At 31.5% G+C, this 21,350-nt stretch overlaps 3 protein-coding genes across 3 annotated transcripts; all 3 read right to left on the bottom strand.

Annotated features, from left to right (window-relative positions):
• Positions 1–1,430: 1,430 nt before the first annotated feature.
• On the bottom strand, positions 1,431–4,853 carry LOC107461526 (uncharacterized). The gene is made up of 11 exons (XM_016080048.3): positions 4,597–4,853; positions 4,303–4,502; positions 4,132–4,192; positions 3,924–3,972; positions 3,585–3,639; positions 3,419–3,506; positions 3,079–3,197; positions 2,610–2,735; positions 2,369–2,462; positions 2,034–2,188; positions 1,431–1,764 (listed from the first exon to the last, which is right to left on the bottom strand). The coding sequence occupies exons 1-11, from the start codon at positions 4,739–4,741 to the stop codon at positions 1,705–1,707; spliced, it is 1,152 nt and encodes a 383-aa protein (XP_015935534.1). The 5' UTR covers positions 4,742–4,853; the 3' UTR covers positions 1,431–1,704.
• A 1,101-nt stretch (positions 4,854–5,954) lies between these two features.
• On the bottom strand, positions 5,955–9,149 carry LOC107461309 (uncharacterized). The gene is made up of 10 exons (XM_016079798.3): positions 8,870–9,149; positions 8,552–8,676; positions 8,292–8,404; positions 8,008–8,210; positions 7,621–7,905; positions 7,486–7,544; positions 7,282–7,318; positions 7,120–7,191; positions 6,888–7,038; positions 5,955–6,791 (listed from the first exon to the last, which is right to left on the bottom strand). Exons 2-10 carry the CDS (start codon positions 8,658–8,660, stop codon positions 6,249–6,251), a joined length of 1,572 nt encoding a protein of 523 aa, XP_015935284.1. The 5' UTR covers positions 8,661–8,676; positions 8,870–9,149; the 3' UTR covers positions 5,955–6,248.
• A 5,940-nt stretch (positions 9,150–15,089) lies between these two features.
• LOC107461523 (uncharacterized) lies at positions 15,090–18,526 on the bottom strand. Its single transcript, XM_016080044.3, has 7 exons — positions 18,240–18,526; positions 17,813–17,912; positions 17,204–17,269; positions 16,363–16,477; positions 16,110–16,192; positions 15,752–15,813; positions 15,090–15,640 (listed from the first exon to the last, which is right to left on the bottom strand). Exons 1-7 carry the CDS (start codon positions 18,413–18,415, stop codon positions 15,529–15,531), a joined length of 714 nt encoding a protein of 237 aa, XP_015935530.1. The 5' UTR covers positions 18,416–18,526; the 3' UTR covers positions 15,090–15,528.
• Positions 18,527–21,350: the final 2,824 nt, after the last annotated feature.

Genomic DNA, 21,350 nt, shown 5'->3' with positions numbered 1-21,350 from the left:
TCAAAGAATATAATTTCTTGAACAAAAATGCTATTTTTATATCAAAATCAACCACTAAAATGTATAAATACATGTGGTGTTTAACTTATTTTCAATGCATATTTTGTATTCTAACATGTATTTTATATTAGTGATTGATTTTAGTATACGCGGAATATAGTTGTTTTTTAAAATATTCCAAGAGAAGAGAGATATATGCATACTGAAACCAAAACGCGGTGTCAATATTTTTTGTACTTCGAAACCCCAACATTTGCTTAAATAGATGAGTAAACTGACCACTCGACCAAATCAAGTTGATTCTATTTTTTTTTTTTGTAATTTGATACTGTAGTTTTATACTATTATTCATTTATTTGTATTTAGATATATCCACTGGTGGTTGAATATAACGTTGTAGAAAATGAAATGTGCACAGAAATGCAGATACCGAGACATGAAGTTTCTTAAACTGAGAAAATGGGACAAGAAATTTGGAGGCACATGCCTTGTTTCACAGATATTAATTGGTAAATGATAATAGAATAGAAACAACCACCAAGTAGCACTCTCAGGCTGACACTACCTGCCACCACTAACTGTCTCTGCCAAGTATAGAAAATTGAGAATTTTCGTAAAATAAATAAAATATAAAATTGTAGCAAAATTTAAATCTTAATAAAACTCTATAATTTACTAAAGTTTTATAAAATTGATTTAGTCATTTAAAATTGAAATATCAAAAAATTTTAAGAATTAAATTGAGGTTCTTTTCTGCTCTTTATCTTAGTAGCACACACACATTAAAATAATTCTTACCATTTCTTACCATTCTAAGCTTCCTATGTAGTAATTCTCTTTCCAAGATCACTGGTAGTGGTGTACCTATGTATTCATTCAAGAATTCCTAGAATAATAGCAGGATTGATTATACTACTATATAAATCCAAGAAAACATTATTATTTGTAAATGTAAATGCATTACAACATATGGTGATGGACTGCATTGAGACTATCGCCTCCTTTAGTTATATATTAAAGAAAACAAATGATATATACCACTGTCGGCTGTGCCCTCTATCAAGATTCATTCACTTCAAAAATATTATAAGGACAAATTATAGGGAAAAGGAAAGAGAGGAGGAAGATGTTAGAACTTATATATAAAGCCAAAGAATCTCATTCTTTGCATGCTTAATTTTAAGGGAAAAAAGGACATTTCCACTTGTTTTCCTCACACAAGTGTTTGCAAATACACCAAAGAGGTTTGCGTGGTACACCATAATATGAGTTGTATACTATTTTGGGGTTATAGAAAGAAACAAAGAACTAGCTAGGTAGTGATCCATATATTGCATAGGGAAATCCATACTAAGATTTAAGAAAAAGAAAATGACAACAATTAGTGACAAAACAAAATAGGAAGAACCGAAGAAGTCAACAAGCAAAAGGATGAGAAATATTTTGTATATTGAATTGACATACACTCTTTTATCATTAGATAGAGTCAGACTCATTATCCCATGTGGTTACCAGTTACCACACACTCCATTGAATGGTAAGAGATATGTGTCTGCTCGGTTTAAAAGACAGAATGAGTATAAGTAACAAATTTATATACACTAAAAAAAACTTTACCATCAGTTAAGGCCCCATATTTGTACTTTCAAATACCCATAACTATCCATCAACACTTTCGATTTCGAAGCTTTAATTGTTGCAGAACTAGTGTTTCCATCCTTTTGAGTGACCATCTTCCATGTAGGGCTCTAAGAATCCAATAAACTGAAAAGGTTGGAGGCACAAAAAAGAAAGGTTGAGAAAAATTATTTCAATGGACAATTCTATTTGTTACCAAGGCTAAAGAAAAATAAATCTTGCAAGTTGAAAACAGAAAAATCTTTTCTCCAGGCTAAAACCTTATCCGCAGCTAGGGATGGATGAGTATGAAGAAAGTTAACTTGAGTCTTAAGTTATGCAGAAAAGATACCATACTATGTTTAGACGTGCGATGGAAGCAAATGAAAAACAGAGTTTAACGATTACCCACATACCTTGCTTCCATCTTCTGTCCATCGTGCGCCATATCCTTCAGCAACCCTTATTTCGAACACGGTTCCATGCGGCGGGACAACATGCATATTCACCCAACAACAATGTGCTATTAGGCGCTTAATTACATCCATTGCAAGTCTATTCTTATTAGAATCTGCAACGAGTGGTTACAAATACAAGAATTAGTAAAACCAATACAATCAACTTGTTAGAAACACTATTAATCAATAGCATTTTCGTCAACATATTAAAATAACATGCAGAGAAACAAATTAAAGCAATTATTATAGCAAATCTATTGAAATGTTTATGAAAAAGGGAAAAAATTCCTTACCACCTCCATCCAGGGACCCCCAATAACCACTGCTACTCCTACAAGCATGTTTGGCCAATGCACGAGCTCCAAGAGTTAAGGAACTACCTTCAACCTTAAGCAGTCAAGCCAACAAAAGGTATAATTTGTTTTCAAAGTACACAGATTTTTCACTGCATCATATTAGCTAAACAAACTCACCATCAAACAGAGACTAATGAAACCTCGAATAAAAAAAGTATGAACAAAGTCACTTTCTTACATCTGGATTGCATAGCAAACTAAATGATGCTAATAGAGTTGATCTTGGTGGTGGAAGCGCATCTGGAATTGTCCCTGCTGTATGCATCAACCCTAGAAGGCCTTGAACACCTTCATAACTTAATTCCTATATAAGACCAAAACAGCACAAGGGTCAGGGCACTTATGTAAGTAAATAGCCATTTACCAAAGCAAACATTTATGACTGCATATGATAACTTCAAGGAAAGAAAATGCAGGACACTTAAGAGGGAGAATATGGGGTAAAGCAAAAAATATATATGTGATTTTAATTCCAATAGGAAATAACATAGTTCTTACTTCTTAAGGTCTAACTCCACTTTCATTGCAGTACATTATTATCAAATAAAAGGCAGAACATGCACAGGAACATAATTGTAGAGGGTTCTTAGATGATGATTCTAAGATTGCAGATCAGTTGCAGTGGTTTTACAGGAGAGTGAACTCACAGAGAATAAATTGGCCAAAGGAATGTATGGTTGAAGGGTATGTTTTGAAACACCAATTGCAAGAACACCATTTGACTTTTCCTTCTCTTCTGTGTAAAACCTCCGGTAGATTTCTACTCCTGCAATGCTATGCAAGCTTTATTCTGGGGTTATAGTATAAAATCTGGAAATAACTTAGACATCAATGTAACTGAGGCTTCTTTCATCTTAACAACTTTTTGGATGCATAATTACAGGGAAGGAAGAAATTAGCAACTCAAACTAGCTTAGTTCATTTTGATTCTTCATTTTGAATCAATTAGTCATCCTGCTATAGATACTAATACAATATCTCCACTACCTTTTTCGACACTGTCAACACCTGGAAGAACTTTCCCGAGGTTTTCTGTCTCCAACATGTCAGCAAAGGTAGGATACCAACGTATTCCCTACATATTGATTATGTTAAGAAGCAGAGCAACCGCATTACAGAAAGATCCCCCACTAATAACAAAACTAGTCATTACCTTCACTTCAAACACGACAGATTTGTTTACCAGAATCAGGTTTCCTAGTCCAATCCTGGAAAGGGAAAACCAAATATTCCAAAAATTAAAAGGAAATATGAATAGAAGTGAAATGGGCAACATGTAGCTCATAGTAATCCAATAGCCAACTATTAAGAGAAAATACAATCCACGAATCAAGTAACAAGATACTATGCATCCATGGTAACTGGTAAGACAACTTTTTTGTTACATTGGAAGCAAGCATAACACCTAAGTTTCTAAGACTTATTGGAATATAAATCTGCATACAACCTCATTGGCATATCACATATCTTTAAAATTGTAAAACATTGAAACCTGCTGTATTTGCCGCCGGCGCACCTCCCTTCAACTGTTTTCAGGCCATCTGCAGTCAATAACTACATCACAATTCCTAAGACTTCATAAAAGAAATAGGACTCTACCGCATTACTTCAAAGCAATAGAGAATTTTTCTACCTATCAACATGGCTTGAGCGAAAAACAAATGCTTTAGCAGTGATTACAGAGTGATAGAACTTTCTACCTTTGAGCTGTGAGAAAAATGGTTCTTGAACATGGATTTCAAAAGAGAGACTCTTCAAAATCTGTTGAAACAAAAGTTCATACACTATTTAAGATCTGTTGCAACTAGCTTCAATCAAAAGACAAATAGAAAGAAGCAAATAGAGGCATCAAATGTTTAAGTTCATTTTACATTCAGTATCTCAGATATCTTATCCAAAATCAATTTGTGCCACTCGGAATGCTTCTTCTGCACGGAAGCAATATCAATTTCATTGGTCACCGATGAATTGCATGATCCTGTCCAGAAAAACGTTTGAGAATCCATGCATTTCAAGAGAACTAATGCTAGACGCTTGTACAATGGATACAGTGGCACTCCTTCCAACAAATCTGCACACAAACACAAGCATGTAGTGTAAGCAGGAGGACAAAAATGGAAACTTCTTTTTTTTTTTTCAATCGAGAGTAATATAAATAGTTGTACCGAGTGAAGAAGATGGTTGTGTGGGATCATCTTTGAGAAGGGTGGAGCAGAATTCAGTAGAAAGGGCAATATGGTAATTCTGAGAGTTGGAGAGAGTGAACTTCACGAGCTCCTCTAAACAATCGCTTCCACACTCCATTTTCATTTCACAATCAAACTTCAAACCCTAATCAAGTCAACGCATCTTAACGATTTTTGCACCTTCCCCCAAAATATCTAAAATATAATTTTTATTAGAGTGAATGAACAATTAGATTCTCCTGGATTTCCACCTCAGAATAATTAGTTTCGGGAAAAAAATATCAATTAAGTTCTTCAAACTGTGGATATAATATACATCCTTTTATCAATGAATAGTGCAAAATAAAATCAAATTTTGTTATTTATTGTGGTGCGTGTTTTATTGTTACCATGTGAGTATGAAAACGATGTAACTTTAAACAATAAATAATTTATCTTTTAAGTTTGAGATAATACTCAATTTGGTCCCTGAACTTACACGCGAGTCTCAATTTAGTCCCTGAGGTTTCAATTGCCTCTATTTAGTCCCCGAAGTTTATAAATGTGCCAAAGTTTAGTGTGGCATCCGGCTGTCACGACAGTGTTCCGTTAACGTTTGTACGTTGAAAATTGTTTCAAGGACTAACATGAGTTATGTTCACAAAGTTTAGGGACCAAATAGAGGCAATTGAAACTTTAAGGACTAAATTGAGACTTGCGTATAAGTTCAGGGACCAAATTGAGTATTATCTCTTTAAGTTTCTATATAACTTTTATCAACCATTCATTATTTTTCACGAATTTTATCAAAATAGATAAAGTTTCATTCCAAAAGTTATTATTTACATGTCACTGTGAATAAACGGTACATATAAGCACCGATAAATTGATAAAAAGATATCACGTGTCCACTGTTTACTATCATCGAAGACTAAATTGATACTTTTTGTTATTTAGAACTAATTAGTTAAAGTTCGAAATTTTTAGAGACCTAATTATTATTTTACTCTTTTTATTATTTTTATTGTATCTTTAGAAAAAAATTAAAAATAGGCAAAAAATAAAAATATAAATTATAAGTACCCTAATAATTTATTTGTATATTATTTTTGCCAATCTATGTGTAAATTTGTGCAATATAAATATAAATTATACAGTAAACTCGTGCATATGTGTGTTAAAAAGAACTAATATGTGAAATAATCCTCTAAGATTTGAAAATAATAAAAATTTGTTAAAAATGAAAGTATTTGATTTGAATTTCATTGAGACTAATAGAAAAAAGTGCAACTTCTTGAAGCAAAGGAGATTATAATAATCTTGAACTAGTATTATTTGATGAGTTTGGTACATCTGTATGGTGTTGAGGTATATATAGTATGGGGTTGGTTCCCTCTTTTTTATTTATATCATATATTCTAAATGAAATTTTTACAAAAAATGTGTCACAATTTAGTGTAACCTAAAATTCATATCACTAAGGTAACTAAATTCTAAACACCTTTGAGGACTAAAAAGACTGTGTATCAGTGTATGTACAATTTGGAAGTTGTTTGCACATTTTGCTTTCTGATATCTTTTCTCTGTTTCTAATCTAAGTATAAATTGTCTTACTGTAGTTGTAGTCGTTTAATTCATGTAGTCGACTCTTCCTAGTGGAATACGACTTTGTTGTTATAGTTGTTATTAACAACTTTAGTGGAGCCTAATTCCAAGTTACCGGGTTGTGTTGCACAATGTGGCTCAACATGAGCCTTTAGAGTCCACAGTAGAACCAAAACCAGCATGATCACAGAAACAAGAACCATTCCAGACCACACCATCTTTGCATATCTCTTCAATGGATTGCAGTGTTTGACAAGAATTTCAGAGAATGCATCCTTCACAATCTGGCATTCCAACAAGTTCTCCATGCTTGGATATACATTTAGTAAGTCCTGAATTGAACTTGTGAATGCTTCAACTCTCACATATTCACTTCCACTTATTATGAAACTGCTTCCACTTTCACTGCCACATGTTCCATCAGAACATGTAAAAGGCTTTAGTACCTTTGCAATGTCTCCTATTCTTATGGTGTTGGCAGGGCAGTTCTGTGGCTGGTATAGATACTCCGGCGGCGCCGAGAAAGGGTTGCAAACATGAACAAGATTTGGATATGATGTTGCCTGCATGCCTGATATGTTTTCATTCACCTGCACAATTACCATAACATGTGACACCAATACTAAAATAGTTACATAGGGATTACTATTAGTGTTGAATCAACATTTGATTGATGCAAATTATACCTTATTTACAAGGTTATAGATTCCAGCACTAACACCAGACAGGACTGATTTTGCTGAGAGCAATTCATCACAAGGAAGTATGGAACTTAAGCTGTTATTGTATGGATTTTCTTGAAAGTTGTCAAGTGCTGTGCAAGCATCACCAGAAAATCTGCAATATGGTGGAACTTTTTAGTTAGTTAAGGTTGAGAACTATTGAGAATGAGTAATGCAGATTGGAATTGGAGTTTACTTTTCTAAGAAGAAATAGATCCCAAAGAATATCCAGCATATCACTGTCATCAACCAGCAAAGTGTGATTAACCTGTGAAGAACAAAAGGGTAACACAAAATTTAGATTTTTGACAGATAAATAGCATTAAGCTTCCAAGCAAATGCAGTTCAGCTTGCTTACAAGTAAAGTGCTCGTCGCAACCTCAGTACTCCGGAAACTGCACATAAAAATCCAAACATTTATGAGAATCATGTGTCATATACAAAAATTGCTTGAAGCAGGAGCTACAAAGTAGTCTCTTAGGATTTGAAATGATGAATTCATTCCACACCATTCAAAAACTTGTATAGGAGGACTAATTATTATAAACCAAGTGGGACATACCTGACAAAACTGTCACTGCAACCAAGTTGAAGCTCATAATCACAATGGTAATCACAAATCTGCAATTAGAAGCATTCCACTATTATTGCAATGTACTGCATTATTCATAAGAGACAGAGAGGAATGAATTCTTACACAAGTTTCAAGCCCTTGTTGATAAGGCGCCTATTCTTGCTAGCTTCCTTTTCAATATTTGCAGATGCATCATCAAGCCTCTCAGTTGTTGAGTCAAGTCTCACAGAAACCACAGCATTATTGACATTGTCTTCCATCAAGTTACTCTCCATGTCTTTTAATGCTCCTGCTGTGTTGTTTATTGTTTCTGATGCCTCATTTGCTGTCTTTATTATAATTCCAACTGAACTTTCTGCTTCAGAATGGAATCTTGCACTCCCAGCAAGAACAAGCCCAGTTGCAACTCTACAAAATCAAACATCCATGCATACATGAATTGTGGAAAGCCATGGAATTTGTCAAGGAGAGTGAGTTGGCTCGATGTCCGAGGACGAATGAATAACTTACATGGCTAATATGGTGAGCAATATAGCCAAAGTGATAATTGAAAGATCAAAACTCTTGTAAGGAAACACATTCTTCACCCTTTTTGGTTTCTCACTTTTGCCATAGAACTTGGTTGTTACTAACAAATAACCTCCATATAATGTTCCACACAAAAGGAAGAGGATCCCAATTGCATATCCATAAACTCCTGTGAAGATCACTGACTACAAAATATTAATTAAGTGTTAACAATATTTCATATATATCATTGGTCTATGAAACTTAGAGTTGAGAAAGATTTATACACTCCAATAGTGCTTGTTGGTGATGTCAAATCCTCCTTTGTACTTTCTGAAATTATCTAAAGGATCCACTCTAACAGTATTATCAAGCTGCCAAATCTGTTCTGGTGCATTATCTGCAACAAATATAGACATAATGTTCCTCATTTTTAGCCAATTTTGAAAGACATGGAGAATATGCAACATTAATTATTATTAGTCCTTCAAGTAATACAGCTTTCAACAAAGGTATAGAAGAAAATCTGAAAGAAACCATATATTACCTGATGGAGAATCAGCTGGTGGAATAACTTGAGCAGCAATTTGTGGTAAAATCAACACCATAATCACTAAAACAGAAACTAGGCCTTTGATTGCATTGGCTACAACCATCTCTTTTAAGATTAATCTGCCAATCAATGTTTTCATATCCATTAGAGAATTTGATATGTCTATACAATCATGTTAGAACCATTAGGTAGAAGGAGTAATGGCTTAGGAAAAAGAAAAAAACATTTGAAGGCTTTCCTTTTTACATAGAATAAGTTGGTTACAAGGAAAGAACATTTGTGACTGTTGTTTAGTGCATGAAAGTAACTTACCTCAGAAAGAAACTGAGAGAGAGAAAACCGAAAGTTACTGGAAAATTATTAAACTGTTCCCAAAAACCTGCAAGAATCTCTGCCTAAAATTTTCTCTTTGGAGAAAAAACTTGGCTTGTGGCTTAAATGAACCATAAGACACTCAAAAACCCTTTTTAATCTGCAGAGTTTGCATGTGATGTGAAAACACCCATGTAGCTTTTTTCCCTTCTCAATATTCTCCAAAACTAATAAGTAATAGTGTTATAGAAACCTTTCACACTCTGATCTTTCAAAACTCAATAGGGTGCTTAAAAAGTGTATATATATATGTATATATAACATATGAAAACACCTGGAAACTCATCAAGACTATACTATTCAAGTGCCAAATTGTTTAATAAAAAGTACAAGAATCCAAATCCAACCTCAACTAGAACACTTTTAAGATTTTTCTGATGCTCTAAATCGTCATTTCTTATCAACTAAAAGACCTTGATGGGTTAGTTGGTTAGTTAAATATTAATCAAGATTAGATTTTGCATAGTTTTGGCACAACTTTTTTAATTTATAGTCAACCCCTTGTCAGCAAAATTGAATTTTACTGCTTTAAACTTTAATTGGTGATTAAGAAGAAGAAAAAAATTGCTACCTAAAGTGATAGGTAAGGTTTCAAAACTTGTATAGTAACTTTACTGAAAAAATAAGACTCCAAAAACAAAGTGTCAATGAAATAATATTAGTGATAATAAAATGACATACAAAACCGTGTCAAACACTCTAGTCAGAGGGTTATGTTCTCATTTCTCAGTGTCCAAATTTTCAACCTAAACCACTTCTGATCTGATACATAACAACTACAAAGAAGTCAAAAAAATGTCATTTAATTTAAAAAATCCTATGTGTATAAGGTCCTACTTTTTTGAAGGTGGTGCATCTGGTATAATTCACAAACAAAACCATAAATTTTCTTCATTTTTTCCCCTCTTAAAGTCAAATGATGACAAAGGGCTTGACTTTCTGGTCAAGGAAACAAACTAGCTAGTGGAATTAATATGTGGGTAGATATTTTTTTAAATCCTCATTTTTTTTAACTTTAGAATTTAGGGTTAGGATTTAGAATTTAGAATTTATTATTTAAATTTAATATTTAGGAATTAGAATTTAGAGTAAAAGAATAATTTAAAAAAAGTTGATTGATATTAGTTGAAAAATAGTTGATTTTCTAGTTGAATTCATATTATATATGTAAGTTAATTTCTATGCATTACCTAAATAGAATTGCACAAATATATAATGATTTTTCACCCCTTTTTTTGTGGTAATAAGCATATAATCTAGTAATAGGTGTGAAATCAGTGAGGTTTAATTATTCTATTGGTCGTTATAGTTTTTTTAAATTTTTAATTAGATTTTTATATTTTTTTTCAATTGAGTCCATATATCATATCAAATATTGTAATTAAGTTCTTATCGTGACAAAAATATTAAAATTAACAGAATATTCTATTAAACAGAACAAATATACTTAATACTTGACTGAATATTCTGTATAATTTAATAGAATATTCTATTAATTCTAACGTTTTTGTTACGATAAGAATTTAATTATAAAATATGATATAATATAAAAATTTAATTAAAAAATATAAAAACTTAATTAAAAATTTGATAAAATTATAAACGACAATGTAATTAAATCAATCTGTTATACGGTAATATTAATAGTTTAATACTATATTATATGGTATGGGTTATTTATGCACGTGGAAATCGAATTATTAGTTCATTCCATGAATTGCAAATAGCAGCCATTTTCTGCCGCAAAAATGGAAGGGTATCTATCTAATATAGTAATATATCTATCATATTCATATATTCATATATCAAGCAAGTTGCAGCAGCCAGGTTCTATAAAGTAGAAATATCTAGGAAATAAATCCCAAAATGATATACATATTATTAAATTAGTTATCCTTTAATAAGGTTCAATGAACAATTACTCATTTTTGGGTCTAATTAATAGTACATATGGTCATGGATCAAACACCTATGCTGACGTGGCATGAGTATTTTGTCAACTTGGACCAACAGTGATTGCCAATTTGATTAGTACGTACGAATCGGATTTGGAACTATATTAAATGTCTATTTAATTCATGTTTTTATTAGTATTTTTTATTTTTTATTAATTTATATAAAAATTATTAGATGTTTTAACTTATCTTTTTAATTATCTTTTTTGTTTTTTAAATAGATAAAAATTTATATTTTTTATCTTTCTAATGTTTAAAAAATATTAAATATATTTAAATTCTTATTTATTTAAGTATTAGAAAGATAATTAGAAAAATAAATTAAGTTTTTTAATTATTACTCATATTTTATTATTCTAAAATGATATTATTTGAAAATTTTATCTTTTAATAGATATTTGACTAATTAATTCAAACAATGATTTATAATTAATATAATTTTAGTCATTAAATATCAATTTTCATATAATTCCAAAGAATATAATTTTTTAAACAAAAAATTATTTTTATATCAAAATCAGCCACTAAAATATCTAAATATATGTGTTGTTTAATTTATTTTCAATGCGTATTTTGTATTTTAACATATATTTTATATTAGTGATTGATTTTAGTATACACGTAGCATAGTTATTTTTTAAAATATTCTGAGAGAAAAGAGATATGTATACTGAAACCAAAACATGTTACATCAGTAATTTTTTACGTTGAAATGTTACCGGTTGTAATATAAAGTATTGTTTTGGTCCCTCACGTTGAGGGTCGGAATCAAACCCGTCTCTAATGTATCCTTTGATTTAAAATCATCCTTAACGTATTTTTTCGTATTAAAATCGTCCTTTTAATTTTTTCTGGACAAAAATGCCCTCCACTACCACCAACACCTTTTCTTCAACCTTTCTCTTCTCCTTTCACTACCGCGAACATCATGATCTTCAATCATCTTCGAAAGCAAACCCAGTTACACAAACACCTAATTCCACTTGAAATCCCTAATTCCACAAACACCTAACAGTTACACTTGCAGTACACTGAAAGCAAACCCAGTTAACACACCAAAAATCCATTCAAATCAAAACCCATCAAAACCCACACAAAAACAAAGGTCTCATAGTGCAGAAGGTAACCAATTTCCCTGCAAGAACCACAGTGTATTTCACAAATTCAACAAATCCAAAAATCAATTCAACAAATTTAGAAATAAAAAATTCAACAAATCAACCCAAATTCAACAAATTCAATAACCAAATCAAAAAACAACAAATCAAAATCAGAAGCAGAGGCAGTCATAAATACAGAAGCAGAGACAGTCATAGAATTAGAAACAGAAACTCAAGCAGAAACAGATGCAGAAGAAGAAGATGCTGATGCAGAAGCCGAAGCTGCAGAAACAGATGCAGCAGAAGAAGAAGCAGAAGAAGAAACAGAAAAAATAGATGCAAAACCACCGGCGCTTGGCCACCCATCCCCAGCGGCGGCGACGGAGCGTCCGAGGACCGGCGACACACTCCACCCTCGGATCCCTCTCTCTCCTCGACCACCCATCACCCGCGGACCGGCGACGGAGCATGCGCGGACCAGCTCAGCCTCAGATCCTTCTCTGTCTCCTTCGCGCGCGCCCTCCTCGCGTAGTGCTCTTCTTCCCGGTGACGCACTCCACGGCAGCAGAAGTATGCATGAACGGTCCTCCCATCCACCGGTGCTCCCTCTCTCTTTCCCCTCTTCTCTTCACCCCGTCGTAGCCCCTCTCCTTTCTTCTTTCTTCCGGCGGCAACGACGGTGACGACAACGGAATAAAATTAAAATTTTTTTTTACAAAGGACGATTTTAATACAAAAAAACACGTTAAGGATGATTTTAAATTAAAAGATACATCAGGGACAGGTTCGATTCCGACCCTCAACGTGAGGGACTAAAACAATACTTATTCCTATAATATAATGATATTATTTGTAGATTTTATTTCTTAATGGATATTTGACTAATTAATTCAATAATGCATGAGATGTAAATATTTTATTTACAAATCATATTAATTAAGATAGATACACAATAAAGAAGATACAAATTAAATTTATTAGGATAATCTAATTTTCGTATAATTTTAAAAATATTTTTTTAAAATATTTTGAGAAGATAAAAGTATACATACTGATATCATAACATTTTATTTCAATATTTTTAACGCTAAAATATTATTTGTTGTAAGATAATATAATGATGTCAGTATCATCGGATTAAATAAATATCATTAAACTTCTTACTGCAAGTTTTCGCTTTAAAAGAGGGATATCATCATCGGATAGGTGTCCAAGATGTCTTTCTAGCCAGGAATCAGTTTTACATTGTATTCGGGATTGTCCAAAAACTCAGCTTGTTTGGCATAAGTTGGATATTTCTTGTCATCCTTTGGATTTAAAGAACTGATTCTTGTATCATAGCAGAGAGCGTCCGTTCAAGTTTTTTTCGGGACTTTGGTGGATATGGCGAGTAAGGAATAATGACATCTTTAATCCTCATGAAACTTGGCCTCCAGAAAAAGTGATTTGTCTTGCATTAACTTCAGAAAAGTAGCTTAGGAATATTTTTGACTTACAACGTATGTCCCTTCCCTCTACTTTAAATAGTTTTTGGAATCCCCATCAATTGGTACTTTTAAGATTAATTATGATGCTAGTTATTTTGGTTCGGGTGATAGTGTTGGTTTTGCTTGTGTTATTAGAGATTGTAATGGTAGTTGGCAAATGGGGTGTTTGGGAATGATTAAGAGTAATAGTATTCTTCAAGGAGAATTATTTGCTATTTGGAGAGGATATCTATTAGCTTAGGATGCGGGTCAACGAGATGTTATTTGTGAGATGGATTGTGTGAAAGCATTTAATCTTGTTACTCAAAATGGTTTTGGATTTATTGATCTATTGGTGCTCAAAATAAGAGATATCATGCATTGAAATTGGCGTGTTGACTTTCGTTTGATTATGAGAGATGCAAACACGATGGCAGATACTATAGGCAAGATGGCGATGAAGTTACAACTTTCGCATGTGAAGCTTCTTTCACCTTGGGAAGAGTTTAAGAGTAGTCTTAAACGTGACTGTCCCTCTATTTAAGCAATTCCTTGTTTTATTTGTTTTGTTTTTTTTATTTAGTTTATTTCAGTCACAAAAAAAATATCATTAAAAAGTGATTTTGTTCACTCATATAGTTTTTTTCTTTTTTATCAACTATCAAGATCAATTGTAACTTTTTTTTTACAAAAAAAATATATTATTTTGAAATGGATAAAAGACTTATTATAAAATTGCACTTCTATAACCTAGCACACAAATTTTGACCATGCAAGGAAGGCTATTTTTCAAGAAGATAATAAAAGTGATTCCAACCGTGTGCTTTATCAATTTATATATTGTTCTATTCTTGAACACCAAGAATTATATAGTAATTGGAATATCTTACTTTAAGTGGCGTTTTGATTTTTATTAAATGATAACTTTGCCGAAAGCCATAAATTATCCATTGCATGTTGCTACGTGAGACAACGCCATTGCTTCCAATTAAACTTCATCTTTCATAAGCCGAAAGTAAATGCAAAATAGACTCCATCAAAAGCATTACAAGGAAGGTTCCAACATATTTGAAGTTAGAAGAGCCGTTGAAAAAGTCAACTATTTAGAACTTGGAATTAAAACTTTTTTAATAGCACCACAAATATGGTGTGTACTACACGTACTCTTGAAATGAACTCTAAATTCCAATCACAATTAACTAGTAATAATCATCATGAAAATGCTTAGTGGGGTAATATCAACCATCAACTTAATATTTGTGGCAAACTTCTTTGTCAAGACAGAGAAAAATAATGGAACAAATCATATTTCACTTGGGAAAACAATGAAATTTAACGTTACCCAGCGTATAAAAACAATTATATAGTTCACTATAACTAAAAATTATTTTATCATTATTATTATTAATTGTTTTACAGAAATAGTTAATGTCTTAATGACATAATACCATAACTTCTTGGCCAAGTAGCCTAAAACCTAATTCTTATATTTGGCCCCTCTCTTAATATTATTATATCTTTATTATCTGAGTTTTACAGTTCAAATGAAAATTGGAAATATGGGATTTGCAGGGGGAGAGGAGAATGCATAAACAGCACCTTAATGCAATCCAATTACACTTGAAGGAAACATGGGAAATAAATAAGGTAAATACATCTATAATTTAAAACAATATGAACAACATTAAGATCTGCAAACAAAATAACATGGACGATAAATGGAATTATAGCACTACTTATTGATCAATCATCTACTAAATTTAATTGAACTCAATTAATAACAAGAACACTAATAATTCCTATAGTTCCAACTAAGGTTAGAGCCAATAAGAACAAGAGAAAAACAACCAACATTTGCAAAACAGAATTAACCAAAAAAAAATGAAGACTAGTACAACTTAATTATCAACAATTATTTCATTATATCTCTCCTTTTTCTTTTCTCTTTTTTCCTCCAACTGGTAAATCTCGAGTCAACTTGATTCAATGATTGGCAGTTATTATCCCGATCAGAGGCAGAATATGAATTGAGTTCCACTGAAGGCAGAAATATGGAAAAAAGGGATGACAAAGTAGCATCATGATTGTGTTGGGAGAGTAGTTCTTGGAAGTATGGAATTCGCTAGATCGTCGTTCACCTTCACAGGAAGAGGCGGCATTTGCTTCATCACTTCCGGCGAATCGTTCAACCTGCCATGGAAATAGAGAAGAAGAAAGCAAGTATTTTTGCTCGAGTCAAATTAAAATTAAAGAAAATATTAAATAATATAATTTCAAGATACATTAAACAGTATGACTTACTCATTCATGATTTTAAGGATGTTGTCTCTGGTTTGGCAGAAAAGATTGATGTTATCTTGTATCTGAAAACAAAATCGAAAAGAAAAAAAAAATTCGACATCAGCTGCAAAGAATGGCCTAAGAATGGAAAGGACACCGATAGATGAGAACCCTAGTTTCGTAATAACAAGATATCCCAACTATAGTCATTTCCGCTGATTTACAAACTCTGAAAAGATTCATGATACTAGATTGTTGAGTAAATTAGCACAGTATACGGAAAACAACAAAAACATGGAAGAGAAAATATGCAAATCCTGTTTTTGTTCATGTGGTGTTTTTCGTAAATTAAAATCGGTCAAAACTGTTATTAACCCACCATAAAAGAAGAAAGATTAGCAGAGATCTGATTCAATGCCTGTGCATTTTGTTCCAATAGCTCGCCAGTGGGACCTCCGATTGCTGCCAAAAGACCAATTCAAATAAGATAAAGCTGCTTGAACATTCAAATACTACATAGAGTACATGAGATGCTTCAAAGGTGAAACAAATGCTTATGTTGGACAGAAGCCTGTAATCACAAACCACACCATCCTAAGCAATGAGACCACTCAGAAGTTACAGAGCCTGACCTGTACAAGGGATACCATCATCATTGTCCATTGTAATCATAGGAGGAGCATATGGGGGAACATTGGAACGAGCAGGAAAGTGAGATGACTTTGCGCCAGCATCTGAAACTCTTTCCTGGAAATAAAGATAGATTTTTGCTAAGCATCTAAATTCCCATTGAGAATGAAAAGGGACATAAAGAAAGAAACTACAGTTGTCCAGTATTCTACAAATGATTTCATATTTGTTAAATTTCTGCTTTGTTTTTTTTACACCAAGTGTTGGAAATTAGGGAATAGTGTTTAGGAAAGTAAAAATTAAGCAGCATTTTTATTCAAGAAGAACAACAGTTTTCTAAAGATGTACTATGAATAAATGTCACCAAAGTTTTGGTTGAATAACTATTGCTCAATAATATCATGAAGTGAAATTTATTGGTGTTCACCTTAGCATTCTGGAAAATTTGTGCTTGTCAGTAAACATATAAGCTTACATGACACCAAAGTTTTAAAAACCAATCAATTATTTCACCAGGACTAAAAAATAAAAATTAAGATAATCAGGTCAAAGTTAAAAACTTGATGAAGATGAAGAACCTTGGTACAAGGGTTGAAGATTATTATTTTTTTCCACTTAGGCTAAGGAAAAAGGGGTTTAAAGTCAACTAAGCAATCAACAAGAGAACATAAAAATAGGTGAGCCCTCAATCCACATGGCACAAGCATACACCAATGCGGAAACGAACAGGTAGCCACTAAATAGCGCCTTTAAATGCAAGGGCAGGGCAGAATATACATACCACAATAAAACTAATATAACAATTGCAAGAATATTGAAATATTAAATAAATGTTAGTAGTACCTTCTTATCTTTACTTTTCCTCGTCAAATTGTGATCATCCTTCCTTCTTTTGCTATTTTCTTTCTTCTGCAAGAAAGCACACCAAACATGTGTTACCAATAAGAGTATGAAGTAACCAAGTTTATTAAGGATGGGTTGCAAAAGGAATAAAAGTTCCTAGCACAATTTTAATGAAGGAACCAAATCCATAGTTGATGATTCTATTATACATAAGCACAAAATATCTCCATCAAACAAAAAAATCATGCAACCATAAGTAAAACCATAAAGCCTCGAACGCTTCAATGACAATTTTCTAATTCGAATAACAGAAAAGCTGCGTGTACAAGTAAAACTAAGCCAAGTTTCTAACCAAGAGACGAAGAAGAAAAACAAAAAACGAATTGGCACTTGTTTTTGGGGCCTCCGCTTGGCTGGAACTTGGTTAAATTCACTTGTACACCTAGCACCGATATTCTAATAAACAACAAGGATAATCAGAATCAGCTTCCTCATATGACATGTGATCCAAATGGTTCAATGGTCATGCATTCATATGTAATGATAGAAACATGATCAACCCAGAGGAAATAAAATTGTACAGCATTCCATAGCACAAATGAATCTTACATTCATCCACCTAACTCGCAGCGCAACATCTCGGACGGTCTTACTTTGTAGTTGAAGGGCTATCTTTGCATACCGCACTATATTTGTTTCCGAGGCATACCTACAAGTAACACATTAAAATTCTTATCAATTCAAAAACTATTCCTTTTTCTTTTGTTTTCTCTTCTCCTCTCTTTCCCCGGAATTAAACAAACACCATTTGCTATTCAAGAGCCAGTTACTAAACACTACCACAAGTTCACAAATTGATTTTGATGTGCAATCTAAGTATACAATGCAATTCAAGCTTGAATAATTAACAGCTCAATTAAATATCATTATTAACAAAAAAATAAAAGTATAAAACATCATTATTTAAGCACAACAAGTCACATATCCCAAATTACACAAAACCCCAATAGAACTATATAACAGAAACTGTACTCACTTGCTGAGTCCATCTTCAAGAATGGACTGTTCTTCGGGGGTCCAATCGAGAGAGATTCCAGGGTTGTGCTTCATGGCGAGAGCTGAAGCAGAAGCCGAAGCCTCAGGGTTGTTGTTGCCGTTGAGCGAAGAAGAAACATGAGTCTGTTCTTGGTGGTTCCCAGAAGGGTTCGCCATCGATGACAAACCGATAAACCCCCTCAACTTGCTCAATTAAAGAAAGCAACTTTTTTACCCGAATCCGATTCAAAGCGTTATCCAAAATTAACGGCTTGTTCCCGCCAATTGCCGCCAAAGGATAAAATAACAGAGAGAGAGAGAGAGAGAGAGAAAGAGAGGGTTTTGATTTGGAGGTTTGAAGTTTGAAGTTTGAAGGAGGTGGAATTGCAGTGTGGAAAATTGAAAAGGGAAAAATGAGGAAAATTTTGCCTTTTTAAGAAATAGGGATTTTCTGGAATTCCAATTTTGCTTTGCCCCAATGGGTCTACTCTGCAGGATGAAAATCAATGACACTGCTTTCATGGCACCCTCCAATTTACCATTTTGTCCCCTCTTTCTTTCTTTGTCTTATTTTTCTTTCTTCCTTATTTTTCTTTCTTTTTCACAACTATCTTGCTAGTAATATGTTAAGGTTACTTTAAGGAATTTAATTTTGATACTGATAAATATAAATAATTTTATACGTATATTTAATTATAGAATATTATGTTATTAAAATAATTATTTTTTTATATTAATTGCATTTAAAAAAACAAATATAATTATATGATTATATAAAATATTTTATATTATTTATTCAATATATCAAAATTAAATTATACTTTAAGTTATAAATATTTTTTTAAATAAATAAACTTGTTAAAAATAGGAAATTTAATTTGAATATAGAAGCAAAGGAAGTATTGGACTCGCGTATGGGGAGGAGGGGTGCTTCACCTCGTTGTGAGATCAGATAAAGCAGAACTTCGATCCTGCGAGTTGTGTCCCTCAAAATGTAAAAAAAAATTACCCAGAACAAGAAAAATGGAGGGTCCGAATTTCACGTTTCAGATTTCAAATTCTATCCGCTACAAATCCGACCATACGATTTGTGAAGCAAAATTTCATCACCAAAGAACTCGCATGATCCAAGTTGTGTACTCTGAATTTTTTCAATATTTTAACACAAATCGGATCCTCCGATTTGTGTATTCTGAATTTTTTTCAACTTTTTAAACACAAATCAGAGGGTCCGATTTGTGTACTCCCATAATTTTAAAAAACACCAAAAATTACTATATTAAGGTATATAACTGCTTTCATATCAAAATTTTTTAGCCTTAAAAATGCATTAAAATTTTAAAATTATTTTATTTTTTAACTTAAAGGTTTTTGTATTAGTAATTAGCCATTCTATTAAATTATCTAACAAAACTTTTTAGCAATATATATTATTTGAACATAAAAAAATGTGACTATTTATTTGTACAATAACTTTTTTTAATTTAATGTCACAATTAAAGGTTGTAACCAAAATTCCAAAAGAGCAAGATTTCTAACCACCTAAACAATGTCAATCAATCTATTTTCAATTGACAATTTAGATATTAATTTCATCACTATTAAATTGACCGGTTGTGTTTTTCTTGAGTGAAGATAGTTTAGCACAACAAAAATAGAGCAATAAAGATATGAAAAAAAAAGTTAATCAAAGTAAAATTATGTTTGGAAATTGCCACCTTTAGTCCTTTACCACTACGAAGAGAAGTTCAAAAATCTTATCATGTTGCATGGTTGAGTTGAATGTGTATTATTATATTATAATTAATATTTATAAAAAGAATAATAATATATTGCACCGAATTACTAGCTCGTCGAGTTTGATTTATGAAATTTAATAAACAAAATCAATAAGCGAGAGAACATAAGATGATACCATATCTAACTCAAAATTTTAAAATATTAAATTAATGGATCTCTCATCTTATAAATTCTTCATTTTTTTTTATTTTTTTTAATGTGGGACTAACTTCATGTATTCCTCATACTTATAATATTAATATATTCTCATTCTTAATTAAAAAAAAAAAATAATTTCAATCTGATTTTACTCAAACTAATTCCACGACTCAAACCAATCCAAAATCGTTTAAATTGCATGGTATAACTATAATTATTGGTCCAATACTAATCATCCAGGTTATAGGTACCATGTCCATATTGGTATAGAATCTAAAAACCAAAATGATTATTACAGTTTTTTTTAATAATTATATAATAATCAAAATGAATCCTTTAGCCCTTGCCAGCACAATGCTTCAAGAAGTGATTTCATACTACAGCTTTGTTATTATGAACCAACTAACTTGGGCTTAAATTAAGCACAGATTTTCAAACTCAACACAATCGAGGCCAGCGAATATATGTGGATGTTTTACATAGATTCCTTTCCATTCTTGGATAATATATATCAAATGTTTATTGTTCTAAAAGATAGTAGTTACGATATTCAGAGATTCATTTTAAATTTTTAATATACTGAAAATATAAAATATTTTATATAATTATTAAATGATATATGTTTTTGATAATTATTTATATTATAATTATAAAAAGTAATTATTTTTAATAAAAACATTAAAAGATAATTAAAATGTATTATTTTTAACTATTAATCTAATTTTTTTAATTTAATAATATAATAATATATTTTATTCTATATTTTTAAATATTAATGATTAATTAATAATAAAAGACAATAAATTTTGATAATAATTTATTATTGCTCTTTTAATAATATAGTATTACGTAGTTTAATATTAAGATAAATCTCTTTTACACTTATTTAAATTCATAATCAAATTTAAAAATTTATACTCGTGCTAGGCTAAAAGCTTTAACTAATATTTTAAGATCTAGTTTGAGTAAACAATTTAATTAAGTTATATTTAAAAAATTAGTTTAAATAATAAATACTTATATTAAAAGTAGTTTATAAATAAATTATTTTATATTAAATTTTTTAGTTTTAAAAGTAATTATTTTAAAAGAAATGTGATATGATAAAATGTTTTTTATATTTTTAAATTTCAAAATGGGACTAAAAATATATCTATGTATATATAATTATAAA

Source organism: Arachis duranensis, chromosome 8, assembly GCF_000817695.3.
Source record: "Arachis duranensis cultivar V14167 chromosome 8, aradu.V14167.gnm2.J7QH, whole genome shotgun sequence".
Lineage (NCBI taxonomy): Eukaryota > Viridiplantae > Streptophyta > Magnoliopsida > Fabales > Fabaceae > Arachis > Arachis duranensis.
The sequence above is the reverse complement of the archived record's forward strand: the minus strand, read 5'-3'. Positions and strand labels throughout refer to the sequence as shown.

Excerpts from the sequence above, each read along its gene's own strand:
- LOC107461526 (XM_016080048.3), bottom strand. The coding sequence starts at position 4,741 with ATGAAAATGGAGTGTGGAAGCGATTGTTTAGAGGAGCTCGTGAAGTTC. Across the intron at positions 4,503-4,596 it reads ACAACCATCTTCTTCACTCG|ATTTGTTGGAAGGAGTGCCA; the intron begins GTACAACTATTT and ends GTTTGTGTGCAG. Across the intron at positions 3,198-3,418 it reads TGTTGACAGTGTCGAAAAAG|GAGTAGAAATCTACCGGAGG; the intron begins GTAGTGGAGATA and ends ATAGCATTGCAG.
- LOC107461309 (XM_016079798.3), bottom strand. The coding sequence starts at position 8,660 with ATGGTTGTAGCCAATGCAATCAAAGGCCTAGTTTCTGTTTTAGTGATT. Across the intron at positions 7,319-7,485 it reads TGCAGTGACAGTTTTGTCAG|TTTCCGGAGTACTGAGGTTG; the intron begins GTATGTCCCACT and ends TTTTATGTGCAG. Across the intron at positions 6,792-6,887 it reads TCTATAACCTTGTAAATAAG|GTGAATGAAAACATATCAGG; the intron begins GTATAATTTGCA and ends GTAATTGTGCAG.
- LOC107461523 (XM_016080044.3), bottom strand. The coding sequence starts at position 18,415 with ATGGCGAACCCTTCTGGGAACCACCAAGAACAGACTCATGTTTCTTCT. Across the intron at positions 17,270-17,812 it reads TGCGAGTTAGGTGGATGAAT|AAGAAAGAAAATAGCAAAAG; the intron begins GTAAGATTCATT and ends GCTTTCTTGCAG. Across the intron at positions 15,814-16,109 it reads CTAATCTTTCTTCTTTTATG|ATACAAGATAACATCAATCT; the intron begins GTGGGTTAATAA and ends TTTTGTTTTCAG.